This window comes from Fundulus heteroclitus, chromosome 5, assembly GCF_011125445.2.
Source record: "Fundulus heteroclitus isolate FHET01 chromosome 5, MU-UCD_Fhet_4.1, whole genome shotgun sequence".
NCBI classification, from domain to species: Eukaryota; Metazoa; Chordata; class Actinopteri; order Cyprinodontiformes; family Fundulidae; genus Fundulus; species Fundulus heteroclitus.
The window spans coordinates 39,814,321-39,841,814 of record NC_046365.1 but is presented as its reverse complement, the minus strand read 5'-3'; the positions used below and the strand labels follow the sequence as shown (position 1 = coordinate 39,841,814).

Below are 27,494 nucleotides of genomic sequence, written 5' to 3'. Positions count from 1 at the left end.
TTTCCCCCTAAACTTCTTCAAGGCTATTACACTGATAGAAATTCCTCTCCCTCCTCAAGAGTCTGGCCCCAAGCGCACAGGGGGCCACAGTCTTAGCCACATCTCAAGCTAATTTACAAAGATCCCGAATTATTCTCTTATCTGGGGCTTTAAAGGTTGTAAGGTTGATTAACAAGGTCCTGTCCTGTTTATCAGTCCGGGGCTGGGTGTGGAAAATAGCCTACGATAAGTGCACAGACCATTAAACATTCTATTTCCCCTAATATTTGTTGGCAACCATCAGCTTAACTGATCTCCCTTCACTTTAATTAAAAGGGATTCCCATCTTGTTGGGGTCATTATGTGCTGGCGGACGCCGGGAGAGGGGTTTGTGATGAGTTCAGCGTTCCCTCTGTCCCCAGGTTGCCAGAAGGCTTTTTTTTCCATCCTTTCTCTTCAGTTAACCCCTTCCTAGCCAAACTGCTCTTGCTCCCTTTTTAGTCAGCAGGTGAAGGAGAGTAAAGCAATAATGTGCCCAGCGGATTCAGCTTGTGCATAGTTTTGTCTTTTCTAGGGGAAGTGTTTAGATATTCACAACATCTCTCTCAACCGAGGGGCACAATAATGGCCGTAATGGTTTGATTTGCCCAACTCTAGTTGGATCGATGTGGCTGTTTACAGTTTCTCCCTCTTTCACCCCTTTTTGTCTTCTTTCTAATTTAGTGTTCCCAAACCACACTCAGGAGTCTGAGTGTGTCTGCTGCGCTTGCATCTTTGCCCTCCTCCCTGCTCTCCATCACTGTCCATTGATGTTTTCCCTCTCTCTTTCTTTGCTCCTAGTCCTCTCTCCTTCCTTGGTTGGTCTTGGAAAAAGAGCTGCATGCCTCCACACTTCTGGACAAGACTGATGGCTCGTCAATAGCATTAGCCAGCATTGCAGGCCTCACTGGTGTAGAACCAAATCGATAGGACCCAGTAAAAAGTCTTCGAGGTGCCCGCAGCCCATTTCAGCCAATCCTCATGTTACCAGAGACGAGTTTTTATAAGAATCCACCAGTCGCTGCCTAATTTATTCTCTTCATTGCTGTATTTACCCAGTTAGTCAATAAAAGATGAGTGTTTCCACTCGCCATCATATCCTGAAAAGTATTAATGAAACATTAATGGTATATAGTTATAGTAAAATCTACAACCTTACAGCAACACGTAACATCTAGTTTTTTTTTTCTTTACAAAAACTCTCAGGATTTATCTCTGATTAACTGTTTGCCTTTTCCATCAGTTTGTCTTGAAAGAGAATTGATGTCTGCTTTTACTCCTGTATCAGTGTTAAATGACCATGATGTTTACTGTGGGAAATCCCCGGATGATGATGTTTTGGTAGTGTGATTTTTTTTTTTTTTTTGGTAGGTTTGCTATACAACATTTGAGTTAAATTGACACATATTTGTGGGGTTTGGGCAGGAGTAAGTGACAGATTTTTAAAAGTGGGGCTCCATGGAGAAGAAAGCCCCCAGATCCTGCATGGTGTGTTTAGCTTCTTTTACATTCAGGGCTGAAATCTGAACTGACAGTCCAAGTATATGTAAAGGAAACAAAGTAATAATAAAAATTGTCTAAAGTTGGGCTGGAAACACAGTTTCTAAAATCAGTTGATCAGCTAATCAGTGACTAGATTGTAATTGGTAATATCAGACGAATAAGCTTCATGTCACTCCTTTATTTTCACAGGTTGGACAGACCTGATGTCTTTTCTGGAGAAACATCAAATTCCTGCTCAACTCACGTTAGTCTGTAAATTCTTATTCCCCTTTCGAATTAATTATTTTTATTGAATTTGAGTTCAAAAAGATGACATTATCCTTTGATAAATAAATTATGTTATCTTCATCTTTTGTTTCTGTTAATATTAAGATGTTTTGTCCTACTGGAGAAAAAGTAGGTTTCTTTTCATTCTTGCTTTATTCTGACACCAGTCCCCTTTTAATTTGATTTCACACTATGATCAAAGGGATTTTACCTCCTTCAGGTACTAATTTATTAACCTGATATCATGGCCCAACACATTTTAATAACTCTATTAATCTAATCGTCCACTAATTGGTCAAGATAGCTTTTTCCCTATGGATTTTTCTTTAAATCAGAGAGCAATTAAAGAGCCCTGAAATAACAGCGTCTGATTAAATATAAATTGAGAGATACATTTCTGTGAATTACAAACACAAACATGACAAAATGCCAGTGACTGATAAATCTTTAATATAAAAATTGTACAAGAATTCTGATACAAATTACAAGAGGTATTTGGACAAAATATGAATAAAATTCCATTTACATCCCAAAACCCTTATGCATTTTATGCAAAAAAAAAAACAAAAAAAAAACATAAACAGTTATGATACAGAAACAAATACAAGAAAGGCTAAAAATAAAGAAAAAAAGTCTCTTGAAAAGAATCACTTTTTTCTTTCTTTCTTTCTGCTCACGGGAAACACCTCTTTAGGTAACATACAGCATCAATGAAGCTTCCAAAGTCACCTATTTAACGGCAAAGTGATGCAGCATCCTTTGCTTTCTTTTTTTGCTCGTCTTTTGCAGTGCGACTATGAAGCCATGCAACGCTGTCGAGTGCTGTAACACGGGCTTTTTTTTTTTTAAACACAGACACTAATGCATTGGATACTCAAAAAACACAAGTGAACAAAAATAATCTAATTTCACCAGCTCTTTGAACTATTTATACTTTAAGACTGTAAAGGAAATATTTGAAAATTCCATGTAAAACATGTTCTTGATTTACAGTATTTTTCTCACAGGTTCCAGTTTGAATTAATGAGGGAATATTTATTTTTCTTTTATCTGCATTTCGCCTCACTTTGTTCCAGGAGCTACATTAACTGCATGCCGTGCCGCCCATCATCCTCTCCCCTATTATCGTTCTCGGTCCATCTGCGACATGGAGAAAATGGACAGCAATCGTCAGGTCGGCCTTTTTTTATCCGTTCGCCATCCCCGCCTCCCTGCATGTGCGGTGAGGAATTGTGGAATAATTGATGGCTGACGCTGAGCTGATCAAATATTTAAGGTTCACTCCAGTGGTTTGGGCCGGCAAAGCGCTCTAAGTGAAAGGGACGGTCACCAGCTAGCAGAATGTGTCAGGTTAGGAAACAAAAAGTTTGGAAGAAAGGGAAGCCAGTGGTTATTTCTCAGAGGTGTGTGGGAGAACGGAGGCGGAGTCTTCAGCAGGGCATTAAGCAGAAGCTGCTGGAGTGGCGCTTGCTTTCCTGCTCCCACCTAAGCCAAAACTACTAAGAAGGGAACACGTACAACGTTTTGGGTTCAAAGTAAAGGTTATACCCCACAAAACAAAGAAATTTGTTCTTTTGCTTGAAGAACAAAGTTCCCTCTGGCCGGGACATTTCATAATTCACAAGTACCAAAGAGCAGAACTCTTGGAACACCCTCATAGGTCCCTTCTACTACACCATTTGTATGTAAGAGTTGTCAGACACCACATGAGAAAAGGTTCTGCCCAAATGAAGGGTCAAGAACAAGCTGCAAGAACCAAGCCAGGGCTGCAAGAACAGAATTACCTCATTTGGGTCTTGCATCCAAGGGATAGAGAATATAGCATTTTTGTTTGTTGCATTACGTTACTTTTATTTCAGGCAGCTGCTCTGATCAAAAACCCTTTACGTGTTCCACTATCACACACAAGGTTAAAAACAGTATTTGCATAAAGTGCGGTGACATTTGTTAGAACTGAGTATTTTTAAGACTGTAGAAGCCAGCTTTGGAACAGGATCCTCTAAAGGGGGACACGGATCGGGTGCCCTTCTATACGGTTAGCTTGCGTTAGACGCCTAGCGCATTTAACGCATCCCATTGACGAGCGATGAGACGGGACGTGACACTGGACTTGATCCCATGTTTCATCAGAAGCATCAACGGGTCTGGACAGAACGGGCGTCAAGAAGTGGAGCATCGGCCGCCGACCTGACGCTGCAGACGTGGGTTGTTTGGCAGAAAATAACAGGGGAGTTGTGCGCTGCCTTTTAGCTTGTCCCAGCTAATTTGGATTTAGACAAAAATAAAGATGTTAGGAGAATTAAGTGGCAGGCAATACACTATCTGCCTTGATCTTTTAACCAGACTAGACTTTTTAAGGTGTGTCTTTAAGTTGGACACTTTTATTTTAAAGTAATAGAGGAAGTAGCTCCTGGGCTGCCTTCTTAAGTTATCAGACTAGTCGTTAGGGTGGTGGTCAACACTTGGTTTTAAAGTATAACTAATCCATACACCATGACCTTTAAACTGTGAGGCAGTATTTTGGTTATTTTTAAACACATGAAGCGGTGAGAGACAAGAGTCGAACACTTTGGAAGCACTACTGTGCCTGGCTAACCGTTAGCTGCTAACGACGCTAACATTAGCAGCTAACGTTAGCATTGTTAGCAGCTACGGTTAGCTTCCAAAATCAAAGAGGTATTCCACAGGAACAGGGAGGACATTTGATAATGTCTAAAATACTTGAAATTAAACCTGGACTGGGCTAATCTATACTGATTTCAGGCCACACGATTTATGATTTGACATTTTATTTTAAAAAAATCAAGGAATTCTTAATTTTCCGTATGTGACAAAATATTACTGAAAAAAAAATGACATGAAAATTTGTGTTTCCTCTGACCACAGGTTAGCATACCATGTCGGGACAGTTATTTCTCTGTGTGTGTGCCACTCTGGATGCTTCTGTGCGGGAGAGACAGCTGTCAGCGGGGTTCCTGCAGAAGCACTTTTTTTTTTTATTTCTGCCGGAGCAAAGGCCGGAGGGATTCGATGAGTGAATGAGGCAGCGAGCGCCTCACTGAAGCTCACTCCTGGGAGAAGGCAGGGGTTCCTGTACTCAATTTTCCCTTCACTTGGGATAAACAGGCAATTACCCATCCCTTTTTGCTATGCCATGGCCGTACGGTGAACTTAAGCATACACTATTAGCGTGTGTCCCTGTAGGATTTGCATTGCGGCGTGTGGAGGTGGTAAGTGAGTAGCAGGATGAAGAAATGGGTACGACGGTTGTTAAATGACTGCTCTGACAGACAAAGAGGTAGGGGGGAAAAAAAGGGGAAGGAACTGATATAAATTACTACCGACCCTGAAGGAGAATAGGCACACAGAAAATGAAGAGATGAACCGAATTCAACTGAACTGACTGAGTCAAATTAAATTGTTTGGAGCACACTCCCTTCCCCAGCTTTTCTCCTTCTGTCAGTGTCACAGACTCGTCAGCAACCTTGATGTCTGGCAGTGTAACAAAGTGACAAGTGAGTTATTAGACAGAAGAAGCTGGAATGGCGGGATGCCTCCAGGTAACAGGGAAGCAGCACATTTTTAATGATCGCTGCTGTCATCCTTTCCTCCCTAGTCAGCCTTCCACCTCCGCAACCTTTCCATCAACCTCAGCTCCACTTTATCTCAGAGAAAAGAGGGCTCAGGAAGACCACATGTGTCCTATAGGTGGAGTCTTAAAACCCTAGAATGGGTCACGCCTGCGCAGCAGCATGGCTGAAGTGTGAAAGAGGTGGAATTTAACACTGTTATGGATGTAAGGTGTTGTTAATACTGTACAGCACACCACTGCATGTATCCCCCCCCCCCCCCCGCTGCATGTAGCACCAGTCCAGTAAGAGTAGATCTCCTTGCAGAGTAATACAGTCGTATGAGTCCATTTTGGGTTTTTTTGGTCTTTCTACAAAAATATTCCTTTTACTGGAGAAGAACATTTTGGTGAAGATACAACACCCACTAATAAATACTCGTTCCCTTGGCTACTTTCTTCAATTAATAAACATACGTGTACCGTGAATGACTCTTTGCAACCAAAAAAGAAAAGGAAAAAATTGCAAAAACCTTTAAAGAATAAATGTGAAGATGGGGCTCAGCAGCGGAAAGCTGCTGCTGAAAATCACAGTTAATGTTTTAAGACTCAAGTGCATTGTTTGAATAAATGCTGCATGATTTAAAGACGATGTCTTGCTGTAAAGGCTTTTCTTAAGCAAACCCATGCATTTTGGTCACAGTTGTAGAAAATATTTCTCTCTTTTTAAACCTGTGGGGCGTTCATATTTTCTAAGATCCCTTTTCTGACAACAGAAAAACACAATTTACGTATTTCTCAAAAAGATACCGACTCATCCCATTCGCTTTCTTTGTTCTTAGGGCATAGATTCTAATTGAAGGAGATCTGGATTTTCTTTGAGTATGTTGTAAGGAATTAGGAAATGATTGAGGCTTCTTTTAGAGGCTTTGAAACTGAGCGCATGCAAAAAGAAAGCGTTTGAAGGTACTATTGCTTCCCTCAGCATCGAAGCCACCGTGGACCCCTAATCACCCAAATTTACCATTGCAGAAATCCTCATAATAATATTACACGTCCCCCTTGTATAGATGCAAAGTGCAAAAAAACTGAATCGGTTTACTGAAGCAAAAACAGAAAAGAAAAAAAAAACAACATAAAATACGGAGAATGATATCAGTGTAAAAGCCTAAAATAAAGCATGCCAGCAACCTCTGAATATCTAACACCAGTTAAAAAATTCACATGATTTTCTTGTTTTTTTCCCCCCATGAATCAGTCAAAAACTAACATAAATGAGTCACGCTTTAAGGATGCTACCTCTTTCTTGCCTATAGATGGAAGTATCGTACTGTACTGTAACATAAACCCAATAAAGAGAGGAAAAGGAAGCAAACAACCATCAACACAACTCTTACACCAAAAAAGCCTCTTGGGACGTTATTTACAAATGGAGCTGTCATGCTTTTGTAAGGGGTCCATTTAAAAGTTATCGTCACACAAATACAACAAGAAGTTTTTTCTCTTTTTTTTTCAGTACTATTGTTTCCGCAGGCAAAGTCACAAATGAAGAGTTTGAACAGATTCTTTGGACGTGGACGTAAAACACAAAGAGAGTAGAAGAGAGGAAAAAAAGATGGAGGGGCTAATGAGTAAAATCTGCTGGAGTTTTGTTACAAAGCAAACTCCACGCCTATTGGCATCATCCTGTTCTTCCAAAGAAGGAAAAGTCAAAAGACACAATGATAAACTTCATCTAGAGTCAATCATTTTATACATGGAGATAGTAATGTCTTGCAGTGACTTCCAAAGGACGGGGCAGGAGGCATACGGGCGTTCAGCCATGTGTTCGATGGAGGAGGAATAAGGATGAGAAAGGAAGAGAGGAGACAGGAGGGGCGAGAAGTCATGGTTTAGTCTAAAACCTTAGAGAAGGGCATGTTTTTATGGAGGTTGGGGTTCTGAGAGTGTCGGTTGCGGCTGCGCACAGAGCTGAAAACCATGTTGCAGCCGGGGATTTTGCACTTGTGCATCTCGCGCAGGTGCACAGTCTTGTAGTGAACACGCAGGGTCCCTTTGTTGCTGTATACTTTGTGGCAGATGTTACAGAGGATCCCACCGCTGCTGCCATTACTGCCCCCTGTGGACGACAGAAGGAATGGAGATGAGGTAGAGTCCAGCCCCTCATCGTGTCCTTCTTTGAGTTCTCCAGTCTCATCCTGATGTCCCCCTTCAGGTCGCCTCGCCACGCGCCGCGAGAGGTCCTCTCCCTCGCTGTTGCCATCCTCCTCATCCTCTTCTCCCTCCTCTTCTAGGTCATCCAGTAGGATGCCTTCGTCGCTGCCGTCTTCTGACTCGTGTGAGGAGTGGATGCTGCTGCTGGACTGAACACTGGAGGTGGTGCTCAAGTCCAGCACCATGTAGTCGTCCGGCTGGCCCCGGAACAGGCCGTTGGTGTGATGGTTTCTAAGGTCATGGTTTAAAGGATGACGGGGGTAATCGTTGCTCATGTGGGAGAGGGTTTTATGGTTCAGACCAGGGAGTCCGAGGCCGGCGCCCCGGAAACCCATCCTGGCCATCGGGTCCAAACCCATGTGATGCCCGGCGTAGAGCTTGGCCAGAAACTCGGCTCGCAGGTCCTTGGGCAGTGGCGTGAGTTGAGGGTCGAGGACAATGTCGTCCAGCTCTTTGGTCAGCAGTTTGCGGTGCAGGTTGATGTTCGAGCTGTGCCTGAGGTGAAGAGATGGTCACAGTTAGAAATCAAAAGGCTTCCTGCTTCAAGCAAATAAAACTTAGATAAAAACAGCCATTTTTTAAAATTTGGTACTGTGCAAAGGTTTTGAGATGTCATAGATTTTTACATTAATTCCAAGGTGCCCGGACTTTTGTGATCTGTTAGATTTGTCTTGATCAGACATTCTCTGGTGGGCTTGCAAACTTCTGCAAGTAAATTCTTTCGACACCTATCCACACCTATCCAGGACTCTATGAATTCTTCGACGAAGACTCCTGGAAAGGTGTCGAAACATTATCAGAAAGAACTGAACGAAAGTCCGGTTGCCTCCGAATTTGCACATCTATGATCCAGGAAACACCTGAGACATCCTTCAGTTCATCATCTACTGTTTTCCAAGTTATCAGCTGACGGCTGATAACTTGTTGTAGAATCAACTAGAGATGCACAGAGGAACCAGATTCGTATGCAGCTGACTTCACCAAGACCAGATAAAGCCTCCCAAAAAGCTCTGCAGTCTCCATTACTTGGACATGGAAGAAGTTTGGAAGCACCACGGCCCTCCCTAGATTTGGCAACAAACTGCGTAATTGGGGAAGTGGATTTCCTTCCAACATCCAGTAGATGTTTTTGTTGCATGAATTTGACCAGTCTGTGTAGAGGGTAAGATAATAGTAACCAAATTTAGAGACATTCTCCAAGAAAAGCACCTCCAAAGTGCTCTGGACCTAAGACTGAGGAGACAGTTCGTCTTCCAATGACCCAGAAACACACAGCCAAGATAACAAAGGAGTAATTCAGGAGAAGTCTGTGAACATCATTGAGTACCTCAGCGAGAGCCTGGATTTAAATCCAATTACAAAGCCCTGGAAAGACCAAGAAATCTCTGTCTACCAGCAACACTCAAAGGCTGTTACTGCTGCTAAATGTGCTTAAACAAAATGTTCAGACATGGATGTGAATACTAATGTAAATATATGTCAATGCTTATATTTTTATACATGTAAAAAAATGGATTTCACATTGCCACCTTGGGATATTTTGCATGGATTATTTTCTTTTTAAGAAAACAGTTATCTGGTTTAAGAGTAAGTCTGTAATGTAGCTACATGTGGAAGGTTGGAATACTTTTAGGTGGCCGGGTTTTCATCCGGGCTACTGAAACTTCAGCAGAGAACAAGAGGGCAGAACATATTTTTATGAAAGAATCTGGAAATGTTGCAGGCCTTTTACAAACCTCACAGCTAGGCTGACGCTTTATGTTCTGTAGAGAATAAGAAACAGGGAGCTGGTTTTCAAAGGAACTAATGCTAACCGCGCTAGCTGCTAATATAGGAACCTATGCACATTAATTCTCATTTTCCCCTTTTTCTAAATCAGTAAAATCCTGTTTTACAGTGACTTCTCTCTCACATGTGATATCCCATCGTCACTTCATTTAACAAATATTGACTGTCTGTTTTTAATTGGAATCCTTAGTGATCAAAAATCATCCACAAAACCCAGATCCATGCATCTCTAGTTTCAACCAAAGTCCGCTGGTAACAAACGGCCTAAAGATCCGGTTTTAAAATAGTGTTTTTGTTTGTTTTTGCTAAGGTTTTTGTTACATGGCAGCACAACAGTGGTTTATGAGTGACTGAAAGGCTGGAAATACCCAGACCCACGACAGAAAGGCACCACAGTCCGAAAACACCACATTAAAACCTTCACAAACTCTTAGGAAAACGTAAAAAGATTACAAGACGGTTTGACTAATTGGAAATTAACATAATTAAACGAGGGAAGACTAAACATATTTGAGCAGTATAGCAGCTTAATTCACGTTTGCCAAGGTTAATTCCTCTGTTCTAGTATTACTATAACTACAATTATTGTCGTAGAGGCCATGGAGAAAGTGCACTAACGGTGAGACAGAGCATCCTGCTAATGTTTACCACTGTCAGCATGTCTACTCTGCACAGCCCTCAAATCCAATAGACTCTGACTCAATTAAATAGTCCACCATATTGAATGGGAGTTTATCAATTGATTTGAGCAGTGGTAATGTGATAATCGAGGGGAACTGGATAGCATATTAGCACAAGGCCCTGACAGCATTATAGCATCGGTTCACTGTTAGAGGCGGCTTAATTGAGCACCTCGATGAACATGTCTTCACGTTGCCCTGGAATTAATTAAGATGGGCTTTTTTTCGCCCCCCAAAAAACAAAAACAAAACACAAGGCAAACTGTATCACATAATGTTCTCCATGTGATCAAAGGAAGGCAGCAACAAACCATGCTGAAGCCAGGGCACAATTAGTGACATATGTGCTAACACACAAAGCCATGCTAGAAAGTGTGGGGTGGGACAAGCTTCAGGATCTATTTTTTTAATTATTATTATTATTTTTATCTCCAATTTCACAGCTGCCAAGAGAACTTTAAAATAAAGCTGGGGGCACGTTACACACGTCACAATAAAAACTGCATAACACAGAAAGGAAACTTAAACAGTCAATATACAGAAGGCCTGTTCCTCTCAGCAAAAAATGTGCAAACACTCGGCGCCTTTAATGTGAAGGGTTTCCATGCAGGGAGGGCACATACGTGTAAAACACAACAAAATATAAATAAAAAAAGAAAAGAATAAGATCATCCTCGGCAGGATGGGCAAAAATGGAGTCACAATGGATTGTAGAGCTTACCAGCAGTGGCAGGGTTGATGCAGTCAAAAAGGGTCCCTTTCCTTTAATTATTTACTTCCCTATCCGACATTGTCCTGCAAGAGGTAAAAATACATTCATTTCAGGGACCCTTTTCTGTGAGCCAAGCAACCAGGAGCCCGTCCACTCGAGCATCGTCAGCATTGTGGAGAGGGGAGCGTGGCCAATTGATCGGCCGTGGCTGTCGCTGCATGTGTGCGTTTGTCGGTACGTGTGTCTGATTGCTTTAGTAAAAAAAAATGACAATATTCTTCCTTTCAAATGTCGTGCTTTATCTGTTAATGTAGGACTAAGAAGCATGTGGCGATAACTTATAGATGCAGCGATTAAGTCATTATTTTCCCACTGCATGCCAGTAAAACGTCGCTGTGAGTGTTTCTAGCTGGGCTCAAGCGCTGGAAAAATTGTAAAGTGAATGCAAAAATGGTCGGTTTCTGCAGAAACACATCAGGCTTGAGTAATGAGGGCGAGGCAGAAATGTTTTCGTTGGGTTTGCTGTAATGATGCTCAGGTAGGCAGGTCCTTTGCAACACATCTCCATGTCTAAAAACAACAACACCTTCTCACTGCTAATAAGCTCTAAATTAATTTATTAAAGTCAAATAGGCTACATATCAAGCAGAATAGCTAAAAAAAAAATCCTTTTCAGACAGACAAAATGGTCATTGTTACGTAAATCATATTAATTAAATGAAGGGTGGGGGGGGATCACAATTGCAACCGTCCTGGTTTTAGCTTCTTCAAGTGAAATTAAATGAATAGACTTAACAAGATTTATGGAATTGAAATATTTTGAGATTGTTCGATAACTATTTAGCTTCACAAAATTCAAAAGGAGAAAGAGAGCGGCTTGTGGTGATCCTAATGAACACGATTCAACTTGTGCGTAGTCAGACACTCATTGTCTTTAACAATCAGAATAAGTGAGCTGAGTCCACACGCTCAGGACATTATGCCCTCTTCTCTTCATTTATCAGATTTAGATTCTCGGCCCCATTTCCCCCCCCTCCCCACCAGTGCCTCCGCCTCCATCACTCCTCCTCAGTACGCTTCATCTTCGACACCCCCCCCCCCCTCCCTCTCCAGTACCTCCCTGCTGGCCAGTAATGTGGCTGGCAAACCAATTTGACAGTCTCATCTTCGCCCAAAAGACGGGGGAGGCCTCCGGAGAGCCCGTTTCGGCTGTGCAGAGGAGGCAGAGCCAGAGCGCGCCTGTCCCAGTCGCCGTTAATCATCTTTAGGTTCATCTGATGCCCCTTGCCCTTGTTTCTGCGTCAGTGTGAATGTGCACGGATACATACCTAAATGTGCTTATATTGTCTAAATGGCTCCTAATGTGTAAATGAGATGGAGCACCGTGAGGTATCGAACTGACACCGCCGGTCCTTTGTCTTCCCTGTCGTTGGGGGCCCGTTATGAGCTTTTAGGTGAGTGGGAGGACATGGATTTTACCCACATTTATCACTCTGCTGCCGCTGTATCTGCTCTGCATTGTTTAAACTTCCCAAACAGCATAGACTTCAAATTAAATTAAGCATTAAAAATGCATAAAACAAGCTATGTGTGCATGGGCTTCTATATGTTTTCTTCTCCTAGCGCTAGGATGTGTTCTTTATTCTCTTTAGAATTAATCAGTTAAGCCAGCAGCGATAGAGGGATGCAAGAGTTTGACTTCTTTTTTGTTCAGCAGGCATTCTGAGTGGCTTTTTGCTAACATATTCTCTCTATGAGCGGCGTGCCCTTTGTTTAAAAGACACGAGCTTCAGAGCTGACGGTACGGCTGAGGAGCCAGGCCCACATGCCGTGAGGGGACCGGCGGGAAAGAGGGAAGACGGAAAGAAGAAGGAGGAGAGAGGCGGGAGAGAGACTTTCCAACATAATTAACCTTCACTCTCTCCATTTGCAGCGGCCCCTGCCGGGACCGCGGGCTGCGCACGGCTGCGTCGTGGGAATGCGGACGAGGGAGGACACCTGCTCACCGCAGCGCCACAGACACAGGTTCAACTTTTATAGGTGAAGGGTAAGAGATCTGAGATAGTAACGCCTTTAAAGTACGGAGAAATCCACAGCGTAGAACACAGTTGACCCCTAAAGTAAACATGCAACCATGCATTTTCATACAGCCGGGGGGGGGAGTAAAACCACCCTCACGTTACGAGCTTGCTGAAGGGCACATTAAATGATCCTTTTGTGGGTGAGTGTTGTTCAGCGTGCACAGATGTTTCTACGTGTGAAATCTGCTGTTTATTTATCAACAGAGCCGAGCGGTAAGGTGGTTCCGAGATAATCTAATTCAGTGTTTTCGGCTCGGTTTCATCGTCTGCTGCCCTCCGCTCTGGTTTTCCACGCTGCACTTTTTGTGTATTTACACATTAATCTCCCCACTCGGCCTAAGGATCAACCGGCTGTGGAAAGGCCGTCCCTGCTAACACGTGAGCATCAAGTATCGTGTTATTCAGTTTTGAAAAATTATCAAAACGGTGATTTTATTCCTCTCTTATGCGTTTTCTGTGTCAAATATTATTCAGCTGAGATAGAAACTAAGCGTTACCTCTTTTTGAGCTACTAGATAGACTTGCTAATCAAGTGTCCCTGCTATCGCGGTTTGCAAAAACATCTGACTAAAACGGGGGGAAAAAAAGATAGTTGAGCTCATTAAATTTACAAGAAATCAACATTCAAACAGTAGTTTGTGCAAATAAACCCGTACACGTAGTTTCTCAATCTTATCAGTGGAGATACTCTCATGAAAACAGCTAAATGATATTCCCATTTTATTGCTTTCATTGCACTCAGATGCACATTATGTCATTAAAGGATTATCCGGGGACAGATCTGATGAGAGCACAGCTCGTGTATCGACTCGTCTCAAAGCCTCGGGATTTCTCCAGCTCGGCTGTTGCTCCGCTTTTTTTTTTCCTGCTGGCTTGTTCCCTGTTTGAACCTGCGGCGCAAACTCATGTCCCGGCATCATTATCATCATTTTGGTTCGTTCCTCTTACAGATGTGTGTTAATAAATTGAGATAAACTGTCTTTGCGCATTCACACTGACAAACATGTTCAAGCTTTCTGTAATCTTTCAGCTGCTCCCTGCACCCAAATGCACTTTCTGCACCTTGAAGACATTAGATTTTAAACACTGTTCTGGTTATTGTTTTGAGGCTTAGTTGTTTTTATGATATCATGTTGAAACATGAAGGAATTAAAAGGCACAAAACCAAATAAACGGTTGCTAAGGTCCCCAATAAATGCACTGTTCTGCCGTTGATGTATTATCTGACTATTTTACAGTTCAAACATTAACAGAGAGAGGGGGGGAAAAAAATCAATGCCGTTTCATCGTGAAAGAGGCGACCGTGGTTGTGGAGGCTGGTCGTAACGGAGGCGCTGGCTGGAGAAATGAGCGGCGCTAGCGGTGTTACTGGTGGCGATGCACCACGGTGAGGCAGTGCGTGCCACGCTAAGCTGCTGACGGCTCGGCTGCGTTCGGCTCCGCTCCTCCTGCTCGCCTCTCACCCACAACAACCAGCTCTGTTTTAGGTGCCGCCATTGAACGGCTAGTTTTAGAAACAGATGCACATCCACACTGACACAAAAAAAATAAAATAAAAATGGAAGCTGAAAAAAAAAGGACTGGGGTGGAAAAATAGAAGGACTGCAAATGATGCGAGACACTAAAGAAAAAGACAGTAGGAACCCTTTCGTCTGTCATAGAGAAAAAAATAAGTAGCGTTGTCTTGCAGAGGGATTAAGCTTAAGGTATAACACGTTTATAACATTTTATGGAGCGTGCTCTGAGCATGGACCCTAGCATGTGTCGTGACACCAAACATATATATTGCACAGACAGGCGTGTGGGGGACGGATACGTGCTAACGAGCCCAGGTGAGTACGGCTCGCATCACCTCTTAACGCGCTAATAAATGCAGCGGTTTGACAAACCGCTGTCAATGTTAATGTATGCGCCTTGATTTCACCGTGCAAAGGTGAGGCGGCGAGGGCAGGTAAACAACACGCTGCAGCTGGAAGCCTGGAGTGTATTTATAAATGTGTGTGTGTGTGTGTGTGTGTGTGTGTGTGTGTGTTCGTCTGCATCGCACTCAGGGACATCTGCTCTGTGTCAAGTAAGAGTTCAGAAGACCAGAGTACCTTCTTAATTTCTTATTAACTAACAGATGTGAAAGTGTTAGCTTATCCAGAAAAGTCTGCAAGGAAACGAGAGTTAAACTTAGTTTCTTGAGATAAAGAGCCACTGTGCAAAAATCTTGAGACACATTTATTTCTTTATTTTTTGTCTAACGTTTGGTATAATGTTTTAAAGTAGTCCTATCAATAGTTCTACAAAGTTTTATTTTGACTTTGGCTGATCTGTTGCTCAGAATATATTTCTCTCATTTTGGGACTTTTTAAAGTTAAGTCCTTTAACATTAACCTACCGTACTGTTGATGCTCATTGGCACTCCTGGTGAAGATGAAGAAAAGCTCTTAAAACTAATTTGTCTCATATTGCAGTACTATAATCCGTAAGATATAAAAAAATCCAACCTTTCATTTGGCTACATTTATCTAGTTGGGAAAGAAATAAGACGTATTTCCTTTTAAGGAATTATTGCTTTCCCCAAAAACACATAAAATAAATGAAAATTAAGCATTTTTTGCAATTACTGAAAAACGTTTTATTAAATGATTATTAATTAATTTATCATACTGGGGTATTAATATGACACTGGACAATTGTTTCAGACACTCTTCTAAATGGGAAAGACAAGAGAACGTGCATCTCAACGGTGACCAATTTTAGGAGCTTCAACACACATTTACCAGGCGTGCCAATAATTGTAGATAAATCATTAAAGTTAAAATGTAAAGGGAAAAAAATTGAGGGAAAAAACAAGTTTTATGTCTGCACGCTTTACCCCCCGCGTGTTCCGATTTTCTCCATTTAATGAGGCGCTTGTGTGCAGCCCAGTTATGCCAAAGTGTTTGGCAAATGGCTCGCTGGAAACCATCTCGTCGATGCACAAATATTATTTCATGCTTCAAACTTGTTACCTTTGGCACGTCATAGAGCTGAACACAAAAACATTTGCAACAGCTCGCCCTAAGACAAAATTTTAAATATGGTTCTCTGCTTCTGGAAGTTGTTTGCTAAGTGTGGACACAACACCTGTCTATCCCTCGAGTTTGCAGGCTTTTCTTTTAAAATTGAATGATTCATAGGTCAGAGTTGGGGCTTAACAAACAGAAAATCTAATCTTTAATATAATACGATACAAGGAGTGTACTATTAATATGTGAAAGTTCAGCGTGCAAATAAAACACCTTGAAGTGCCTGTAGAAAGCCTGAAGAACCGCTGCTCTGGACGACCTTAAAAAACAAAAAAGTCTGACTGCATGGAAGCAAAATATTTAAAAATATGTCGGCTCCAGTCCTGTAAAACTGGAACAACTTTGATGCGGCTCACAATGAAATATTTAGAACCTAAAAACCTACCACGTTCTGTATGTGACAGCATGGTAATAAAAACAGTATCAAACCTGAGTTAAATATGTACGACACATTAAATTTAGATCGTTTTCGGGGGTGTTTTTGCGAACTTGTAGCACTCACCTGTCTCTGCTCCGTCGGGAGGGGAACGCAGCGTTGCAGCCGGCCACTGTGCACACGTGCATCTCTTTCAGGTGCACGTTCTTGTAGTGCAGTTTCATGCTATAGGAGCTCTTGAAGCTCTTCTTACAAACATAGCAGATCTTGGGGTCGGGACTGGAGCACGGGTCTCCTTCGGGCGACTGCGACGTTGGGAATTTGGGTGGGCTGGCGCCGTACCCCATTGAAGAGATGAAGCTCTCGTGCAGAGCGGCCATGCTGGCGGCGGCGGCAGCAGCTGCTGCCATGCCCCCGTTGTAGAGGCCATACTGGCTCATGCAAAACATGTCATAAGTCGGGTCGTTGAGTTCTTCTTTAATCTTGATTGGAGGATGGTGAGGTGATGGTGAGGAATGATCGTTTCCCTCTATGTCTTTTCTCAAGTGTTCCTCCTCGTGGGCCTCATGTTCATGCTCCTTGTCCAGACCCCTTCCTCCCCTGCTGTGCTTTTGATGCTCCTCCCCATCCATCAGGTCGTCTCGGTAGAACATCTTGGAATCTGAGGTTTCAGACTCGTTTTCAAAGTCTCTCTCGTGGTCCTGATCTTCCGATGTAAAGCTGTCCATACAACGCAGCTCTGAGGCGCCGCCTCGGCTGTCACTACCGGTCCCCTCCCTGCATTCGTCCTCGCTTTGCCTCATCATTCCTCTCAGGGCTAAGCCAGGGCTCATCTCATCCTGGGAGGGGGATTGCTGCCCGCTGCCGCCGCTGTGGTGTCCCGTGCCGCCTGCTCCGTTGTTGGCGCTGTTGCAGTTGCCGTTGATTTTGATGTGGTTATGAAGAAGACTCGACTGATGATTGTGGTGGATGTTGTCGTCGTCGTCCTCATCTTTGTCCTCAAAGTCATCTGCCACGTCGATCACTTCCTTCTCGATCTTAACCGGCATGCTGGACTTGCGGGGTTTCTTTTTGGGTGTGGGGTCACTGCCTGTGGTGAGGTCCTGACCGGCACCAGTGGGTAGCCGGTGGGACATGGGGCTCGCCTCGGACATGTGGACGTTATTGTGCGAGACGACGGCGGCCAGGATCTGCTGTTGCTGGTCCATTAGGGTGGTGCTGTTGGTAGTGGTGGGCATGATGGGGCTGGTTGGCAGTGACACTGGAGGGCTGACGAGGTCTGCCGGAGACACGAGCGTCCGGTAGAACGGGGGCACCGGTTGGACCGGCTGCACCGACTTCAGCGAGGGGAACACCAGGGGACTCTGGAGCGGGGACTGAAGCATGGGGTCCACTGGGGGAGTAGTGAAGCCCAGTGGTGGCCTTCCAGGGCTGGTGAGTGTGAAGCCACCGTTCTTGCTGCTTGAGATGACAGGTGTGCCTGGGGTGGAATTGGCACGAATGAGGTCCTTGTCACGGTTGTTGCGCAGCATGGGCATGTGCAGCCGCGGATTGGGATTGGCACTGTGGCGGTTGCGGCTGCGCAGTGAGCTGAAGACCATGTTGCAACCCTCGATGGTGCAGCGGTGTTTAATCTTTAGGTGTACAGCATTATAGTGTATCTTAAGTGTGCCTTTATCGTAGAAGGTCTTCCCGCATGCGTTGCAGCACACACGACCCTTGCGGGAGGTGGCTCCCATGCGCCGCATGCGGTGCATCTTGGAGGAGAACGAGGGATGGCTGAGGGTTTTCGAAGGCTCATCCTTGACAAAGTGGTGATGCACCTGATGGTCGCTCAGACTGTTGGGTTGCTGAGGCTGATTCTGGGACTGCTGTTGGCCCTGCTGCGGCTGCTGCTGCTGCTGAAGGGATGTCTGCTGCTGCTGAGGTTGCTGGGTGGACGGAGTCGGGGAGATGGGCGACGCACAGTTGTTGGGCTCCGTCTTGGGTTCAGTGCTGTTAATGGGTCCCAGTACTCCGCGACTAGGGCTCTGACCTGTGCGGAAGGGTGATAGGGACACCTCGGATTCACTGGTCTCCACCTGCTCGCCTTGGTTCGGAAGGCTGGGCTCTCGAAGCCGAAGGGCAGACTGCTCCATTGGGAGGCCATTAGGGGGCAAGCCAAGCATGGGGGCGGAGACCGGGTTGATATACTGGAATGGTAAGAGGAAGGCCAGGCTGTTGGGGATATTCTCAAAATGATGAATGCTTGAGGGGCTACTGTTCTCCAGATGTGTCAAGAGCCCCGGGCTGCGGGTTCTGTTATTACTTTCGATGAATGTCCTAATCCCAGAGTCTGTCTTTGACGAGGGAACTGTAACTGCCTGACCTTCTTTCTCCTGAATAGCCATCAGCTCCACAATGGACTTGGTCTCACCAAAGCGCAGAAACTGCTGCAGGGTGATGATCTCTTCTTCACGGGACATGATGGTCCAGCGGTCCAAAACCTTGCCTGCAGCATCCTAAACGTCCCAGAAGAGAGGAGAGACAAGAGAGGAGATACAGACTGTTATTGATTGTGAATAATCAGACCGGTCAAAGGAAAAGACAGAGCAGGGGTGAGGCGGGTTTCTCCATTCATGATAGTCAGAGGTCCCCTGGAGCGAGACCTGATTAGCTTTGTCAAAGATCTACCCCTCAACAACACTAAAAAGACAATGCAGCTCCAACTTAAACGAATAGCTTCAATTGGTAACAATTGAATTAAGTTGGTTTATAAGTTGTCAAGTTAAACCATCATAAATAACCTAAGTTGTGTAAACTTAATTGAATTACTTGCTACCAATTGAAGCATTTCATTTAAGTTGGGGCTGCATTCTCTTTTTTAGAGGGAAGCTGTTGCATTTTTGCATCCCTAAGGTTAGATTTAAACAGCTCTAGGATGGGTGCTGCTGGTCATTTCGCCCCTTTACCATTTCATATATTTGCAGTTTTGGATGTTTTGTACCCGATTGGTTTCATTTACCAAAAACACAGAGTTGTCAAGTCAATTCGTAGTTGCCAGGAAGATACTTCATGCCTTGATTGACAGCTAAGTTTTTACAAACATAGACTTCTGTGAGGAAATTTGGGTAAAAACCTGCATTATATAAAATCTACCAGCAAGAAATCCTTCTGAGGTATTTTTTGTTTGCTCAGGGTTCCTAATGTGTTATATTTTAAAAGATCACTGGCTTTAAATTTGGATCAGGACCAAAATCAATGGGAATAGAGAGTGATACAAAAATTTAAGATGAAATTGTTTAATTAAATTTAATTCTAAGCAAAAAATTTTTGACCTATTTAAATAGGGAAAATATTTAAATCCAACAAAAAAACAACCTCATACACCATGTGTCTAGCACAGAGGTAGTAAATATGAAAGTATGAAAGAGCAGAGAGGTGAACTGAGCCGTAATATCTGGAGCTTCTACATTTCTGATTTCTGTGTTTCGCTGCCTGTGAATGAAGACAATTGTGTTTCTGTCCACAGATAGAGAGATGTTACTGATGAGACTCGGGCAATTATCCAAATAGAGCATCGACTTTGCTTGGATTTGTTTTTTTTTTGGGGGGTGGGCAATGCAATAAACAGCTACAAAAAAAGAAATATGGATTCCTTGTAAATGTGCTCATCATCAAGCACAAAGAGATGATGAGAGATTCTGACTTTGCAAATCTTCAGTTGACTTGATATACTTTTATCCTCTTCTGGGGCCCCATATCTCCACCTGTTTCAGATCGCTGCTGGCAGATGAGCTCCCAGACCGAGCAACACGCTGATAATATTCAGAGTTGGAGTATTTATGTGAACAAAATGGAAATGTACAGTGTAAATACTGCGGTTCACACACTGCAAGCCCTCAGGGGAAGCAGGAGCGAGTGACATCAAGGGAGCAACGCCGAGCGATGACAATTAGTCATGCTGAAATGGTAGCATTTCTTATGTGCTCCTTGCTGCTGGCATCTATAAAAGATAAATGGCAACTGTGGTGCGCAGAAAGCTGTAAAAACCAACATCACAAAAGCACAAAGGGCCTGTAAGGAGAAAACAGAAGATAAATGTTTAAAGAGAGACAGCGGGGGGAAAAGGGGAGGGGGAGGGGGAGGGGGGGGATACTACGGGAGACACACAGAGGAAGAAAACACAGAAAAAGAAATAAAAGTGTGAGTGGTTTCATTTCATGCCCTTAGATATACCAGAGAAATAGATTCTTCTGAGACGAAACATCAATAGTCACTGGGGTATTTGTTGTTAAATATACATTAAAAAACATTTTACACTTTCATTCTGAGTGCGCTCTGGAGTTTTAGCCTGGAGGTATGACTTTAAATTCAAGCCTGGACACTATTATTTCATAGTGCATGGCCATGCGGGCATTAGCACTTCCATCTGATTTAATTGAAACAAAATAATGAAAGTAAATTAAAAAGTGAATCTTTGAATAGTTACAGCATCTGAAAAATGTTCTTAAGAAAATGGGATTTGAAGAAAAGCAATAGTCTGTTTGATTAGACTTTAGGGAGGAAAAAAAAGGGACTTTTTAAAAAAAAAAAATTATATAATCTGTGATCGCCAGACTAAAAAAGGTTCATGTTTACCTTAAATGTTCAAATTAAGAACAAACTAGAAGGTAAGCCTCAGAAATTTAGGATATTTTAGTCTTGTTAATGTATAGTACAAGATATATTTAATTATTAAGTGAAGTCATCTTTGAAATGGATTTATACCACTAAAACATTTGTCACATTACAACCACAAACATTTTTTTTTAATCTGAGAAAAGGTGCACGATTGTTAAGTGGACGGAAAAAGTTTCAAGATTTTCGAATCTGTTCAAAAATGTTTAAAAGAATATTCCAAAAAAAAGTAAAAAACGAAGCAACTGGACTTGTTTTTCGTAGTTGAAGACGTTTCGCTTCCTCTCCAGGAAGCTTTCTCAATTAAAAAGGAAGAATACATTTAAAAGAATACATTAGTATCTTTACCCCAATACCTCTAAATAACAACCAGCTACTAACATGATGGTGGCAGCATCATGCTGTGGGCGTGGTTTTACTCAGACTGGTCAGGGAAGCTGGTTTGTTGACAGAGCTGATTAAGCATTTGGATTTGTTAGAGTGGCCTAGTCAAAGCCCAGAGCTAAATCAAACTTAGAATCCATCCAGTCTGACTGAGCTGCAAGACACTTTGCAGAGATGTGCAAAGCTGGTGTAAAAGTCGGCATTTTAATTGCACTAATGGCATATGTAAAAGTGTTAACATATTTATGGTGAAAAGATGTCATCAAGATGCACATTCCCAACCGTTTATTTGACATTTGCAGAATAAATCTGTCCATTTTGTTTTAAAGATGTTGGTGAGGATCAGAACTAAGAGGAAGCTCATTTGAGTTCCAGAGAAAAAGCAACAAATCCAGACACTTTGCATTAATTATAAGAGCTCTCTCAAAGCAAAGAGTCAACAGAAGTTCAAACATTTAAGAAAATGTTTTCAAGAACACGCAAACTGGAGGATTATTCCGCAGAAAGGTCCTCACAGAAGACGTGATGAAGACTCTGGCGTTAGAAGAAAACTGGATGCCTGTGCCGAGCATCTAAACGAGTTGACACACATCTGCAGACAAACACTTGCCCCCATAATCTTTCCTGCTATAAGTCTTACAACTGGACTCCCCTGCATTATCTCTGCGCTGCTGTGAGAGAAACAAATACGCCATTAGAAGCACTTTTACAAGTAGGCACTCATCTTCCAATTAGCTTAATGTGGCCCTCTTCCCTCTCTATTTTCCAGCCGGGCCCCACCTCTTCTTGTACACTCCCTTCAGTAAAATCTCATTAATCCACCCCTCCCCCAACTCCCCTAGTGCTATGACATATTAGTCTGTCATTATGCATCCCAGAGTCCTTTAAACAATGCAGCTAAACCTTTGTTTGCCAGGTTAATGACTATTAGCCAATAATTACAGCAGAGAGACGGCGGGGTAGCCCACTTTATCTGCTCGACAGCTTCTGATGTTGGTTTATTTTATCCGCTGGCCTCGCTGCCTCCCAGAATTAATCTGATCACGCAGCGCATTTATTCATATGTCTGCTGCTGCGATTTATTCCGCGCTTATGCCGTCCTTACAGCTGCACGTTGTGCACAATGTCCCTCCGTTGAGCCCATGGCCGTCTTGTCAGGCGTTGGGTTAACACCGCCTCTTACAACATGTCAGCCAATTATGCAATTAGCAGGTTATGCAATTTGTTGCATTAAACGGCAGCGTGCAGAGCATCCGTTGCACGGTGTGCACTGGAGAAAAGTAACCCGGCTTTTTTTTTTTTTTGGTGCTTTTTGCTAAATGTCACCTTTTCAGCCACGGCAGAGCGACGGAGCTGTTTACTGTTCACTGGGAGATCTCTGCGCAGTCTGACTTAACAGATCAGAGGACGGTTCAGTTGAAATAAAGAGGATCAGTTCTCACAATGGCAAAATGAACCATGGGAACCACATTGATCCACCAATCACCTCGCAGTGAATGTGATCTCCTCTAAGCCTCGAGGGAATCCCCATTGATCTCCAGTCCTGCTCTCAGATCCAGTTGCTTTAAAAAAAAAAAAAAAAGAAAACATACTCTATTCCTGTGTTTACCACTTCAAGGGAGGTTAAGCAGAAGTTGCTTGTGATCTGAGAAGGTCTTGAACCTTGACGCTTCCTTTTCCCATTTTCTGCCGCTCTCCCCGCGCCGTTTTGGGCCGTTATGAATAATGCAGAGGATCTAGTGACGAGGGGGCACCATGGGGGATAGGTTCATGCAAAGCCTACAGCCTGGAGCCATCACATCAGAGGCCAAGAGCCCCAAAGACACAAGCTGCTTCACCATCGGCTCCCCAGTGGCTGGACAGAGGTCATCTGTGAACAACCGTCTCCACTTCTTCCCCTGTGATGGTGAACAGGAAAATCTCCAACTACACCAGGATGTGGGTGGACGACATTTGTAGGAATCATGCAGGCTGAAATTTGCACTTTGTGATTTTGGGTTATTTCTCTTTTAAGCTCTGTTCGTCAGAAGAAATGATTAAGACCTCTAAATAAAAGAAATAAGCTTCTGCTCACCAATTCAGTTCATCCTTACTTGAAATCTACTCTTAATTGCTGTATACCTCAATCTATCTCAGGCTTAAGCTTATCATATCAATCAAAACCTTAAAATCACAAATTGACTAAAAGAATATGATCCATGTAGACTATAAGTAAAAAGTCTCAAGTTTCAGATGTTTATGTCGGTAAATCTTAAATTGCTTTTTCAGTTCTTTATATTATCTACAAGCAGTCAGGCTTTGATGTAAAACGTTAAGATTGTCTCGCTCAACGGTTTTACTCATTTAAGTCCAAGGCTTGAAAGTGACCAGCTTCAGGTTTGTTTTATGTCTGTAAAGCCCCTAGGACTTATAATTTAGGGGTCACCACAGTAAAATGTTTACCGGGGAAGCTCCTTCCTGACAAAACTGGGATTTGACCCCAGATCCACTGCATAAAAGAAGCAGGCTTGCCTCGCTACACCATGTAGGAACAGTTCTGGCTAATAAATAATTCATGGCTAAGGATGATTCGAAGCCAAGCTTGGCTCAACACACAACAGACAACTTTGCATAAACTATGTTAAATAAGATGTTCAGACACTATTTGTTTTGATTTCTTTAGATATGGAAAGTACCTAAAAAAACATAAGTCAAGTGCAAAGACGTAGTAGTGAAAAATCAGCCAAGAAAAAAAAACCTGAGAGGCCTCCAGAAAGCCGAGGTAATTATGAAACGCAGTCTGATGTTTCACAAGGAATCTACCCCAAACTCATGAACGAGCTTTGCCTCATAATCCTTTAAGGTCCCTGTCGTTGCTTTTGTACGTTTTTCCTTCCACTCAACTTTCCCCCAAAGTTCCCGGACACAGCAGTGTGTGAGCAGCCGGGCCCTTTGTGGGGGTAGCAGTAAAATCAGCATTCTTCCTTATGCTGCAACACGCTAACCTCCAGACCGGGGGTCACCAACACGCGGGCCCCAATTAGCCCCCGAGGACCACATGTGGCCCCGACGAGCATGTTCTAAAAAAAAACAGCACAACAGCTACATATAAAACTTTATTTCATTCTCCGTTACACTTTCTGTTTATTCCCTCTTGCATTTATCTAGATTTAAAAATGACAGTATCTATAAGAAAGCATAAAAAAGGTGTTTATTTTACATAATGTTAAGGTGAACATTATGTAAAATGGTTGGTGACCCCTGCTGCAGGCCGTAACACGCTAATAACACATATGTTTTAAAGAATCTGCTTTCTTCATCTATCGTGACGCTCTGGTTTGGGTTTTCGTTAGCTGCACGCTATAACCCTCATCAGCAAAGCAAGAGACATAAACACTGGAAAAATATCCCTCTGTGAGAAACGACCCCATCTAAATTAATTTCATGTTTTTGAACTGAATTACTTAATTTATCATAGTTAACGTAAACGAGCCGACCCAAATCGGCAGTACAGACCGAGTCTTTGAAAGACTTTTAGTAAATCATTAAACCGAGCTTTGGAAAATGTAATAGGATAAAAAGCGGTTGTTTAAAACCTTTGCAGAGTTCAGTCGTCCAGAGAAACGGTGGCGCGTGTTTCACCAGGCGGCCTCCATGCCTCTCTATAAATAAACTTCAAGCGACGTCGGGTTTTAACAAGTAACAATTTGGCAAAGAACGAGATCCTCAGGAACTAAAATGTTACCTAATAACTTATGTACACCTCGGTCCAAATTCTGCTTTCCACAGGAAAACAGAACCGACGTGGAAACAGAGATGATTCAATAAGCAGCAATTCAGAGTCCTGATGAGAACCCGGAGCAGACCCGTTCGGAAAGGAGGTTCCTGCGTTCTTATCTAATCAGCGGCCATAAAAAAGGGCATCAGCAAAGCCAATTTCATCCTCATCACCGCCGCAGAAGACCGTTTGACTGGCTCCGGGATACGAGAATGTGAACAGGCCACAGGGCTTATTCTGCTACAGCAGACACAGCGATCAGCCAACAGGCCACAAGATATCCTGCCTTCACCCCTCAACCTGATTTAACTCGTGGCTTTGCTTAAAAATTCATGACCGTGTGTTAGCCGTTGCTAAGGGCACACTAATCGACTGCAGTGAGATTTATAGTGCAGTTGCAGACTGTGAGGATGGAAAGGGAGGGAGATGTCAACGGGTCATCGCGCTGCAGAAGACTTCAGCGCAGACGGGTGAGTCACAACCTGGCACACGCACGCCGGGCTCCAGGTGGCCGTTCCCAAACCGTTTCCATTCCCTTTGTTCCACCGTCTTGTCTTTTATGATCTGTTTTTTAAAAAACAAAGCTGTCACGTCACGTCTCCCCTCCTCGCATCCATCTGACTCTCCTTCTTCGTCAGGGTCTAACGTTAAAAAGCTGCTCCCTGGCATCTTTAAAAAGTGGACAGGACAGTGGCTTGGCGCCGGCCCAGCAGAGGTGCAGCACATGGAAGCCATTTCAGGCCCCCGGCACTAAAACGTGATTCGTTCTGACCGCGCGTACTGATTCGCCGTCTCCCTGGCACAAAGCGAGGCAGTAATGCCGGCCCGCCTCGCCGAAACCGATAAGGAAGCGTAGCTGTGGCGGGTGCATGAAAACCCCCGCAGACCCAGGACGCAGCCAGAGGGGACGCCCCGGAGAAAGGAGGCGGCCGGCCGGACGGAGCGACTGTCTTCTGCTTCACGTTAATTGAGGATGATCCGCGCGATCCGGCGGGTCTGGATGCAGCAGCCAGGTCTGTCGCGGGCCTGGGAGACAGATGTTGGGGCCTCTGCGCTCCCCTCCAGGGCCGATGGAGAGCAGTGAGGCGGTGCGGAGGCAGCGTGTGTTTGTGTCAGTGTGTGCCGGTACAAACCATTTTCTCTCCCACTAATATCACATCTCCTTTGTCTTGATTAGCGCTTTGGCAGAAGGCCGTAACAGAGTAGGCGCATTAACATATGCTCACAGTTTGCTCTTTGGCCATATTACTGTACGGTTGCTGCGTGTCCTGACGCACCCGTCATTTCTGCTTCGCTCCTCCTGGTCTGTGCTCAGCAGCAACATACCGTACCCACAGAATACATTTGAACTGACTTTAAAAAGCCAGAACCTCTTTCTGAAGTTTTCCCAAATATCCTCCAAATAACTCACCTCCAGGAAGCGGGCAGACACTTCAGGGCAGACACCGGCCCGTAGATGCTAAGCCATCCTGTTGTGGCGTGGCAGGGAACAGAGGTGTCTGTAATTTGCAGACGCGCTGCATTAGGAGAGCTTTTCAGCTTCCTCCCATGCTTGTGCTGCGCAGCGTGCAGGAAGAGAAAGAATAAGCTAATGGACTCTTTATTTAATGTGATCAGAGCCATTATTGACATGCTGCCAGGAAGATGCAAGACCATTAACCCAAGTCTGGGTGTGTGTGAGTGTGTGTGTTTTACTATCTATCTGGTACCTTTCCTACAGCCCGCTCCTTTCCTCCCCCACCAGTATTTCACCACCCGACTGGTCCCCCCCCCCATCGTCTGTCTACCCATCCATCTATCCATCCATCCATCCGTCCGTCTGTCATATCGTCATACCCAGTGGTCCCTGTCGTTTTAAGCTTCCATATCCAGTGTAACACCTGACCCCCGTACAAACATCTGCCCTAAATGCATGGCGTGAACTTTTACATTTAATATTTGGAAACTTGCGTTCAGAAAAGTCCATAATTTAAAAATGAACGCTACGTGAACCAGGGAGGACCGACAGGATTCCCCGGCACACCTGGAGGGGCTTCGTTTCCGCGGCCTCCAAGGAGTCGAGAGAACACAAAACAAATTCAACGAAATAATTAAGCTTTGACGGTCAGTGATGAAGCTGCGATATTTGGCTCTGTAATGTTTTTCTGCTCATGTGCAGCCCTTTGAATCGTCTCGTTACTGAAATAAATGCTGTATAGTAAATAATGTTGCCTTGCTTTCTTTCAACAGGGCAATTTCTTCTACTTTGAAAGCAGCCATTCGTTTTTAACAGTTTCCAATGTCAGATTAATTATTAAAATGTCATCTAACACATGAAATTAAGTAGCAAAAAAAGGTCAAGAGCTCTGTAGATGGCATCCCTGCAGCACAATTTGTGCCAATATTCACAAGGACACCAAGAATAAGACATTGTTGGTTCTTCTGTTTGCTT

General features: G+C 43.6%; 1 protein-coding gene across 5 annotated transcripts in view; it reads right to left on the bottom strand.

Moving 5' to 3' along the window:
* Positions 1-2,217: 2,217 nt before the first annotated feature.
* bnc2 (basonuclin 2) overlaps positions 2,218-27,494 on the bottom strand; it is a 210,839-nt gene continuing 185,562 nt past the window's right edge. For 4 of the 5 annotated variants that reach the window (XM_036137581.1, XM_036137582.1, XM_036137580.1 and 1 more), the window contains 2 exons: positions 16,390-18,764; positions 2,218-8,065 (listed from right to left, as the gene is read on the bottom strand). In XM_036137581.1, the coding sequence (XP_035993474.1) occupies positions 7,249-8,065; positions 16,390-18,764 (3,192 nt within the window). In that variant the 3' untranslated portion in view covers positions 2,218-7,248. Of the gene's footprint in view, positions 8,066-10,759; positions 10,834-16,389; positions 18,765-27,494 lie in introns of all 5 variants that reach the window. The other variant, XM_036137584.1, reaches the window with a different exon arrangement.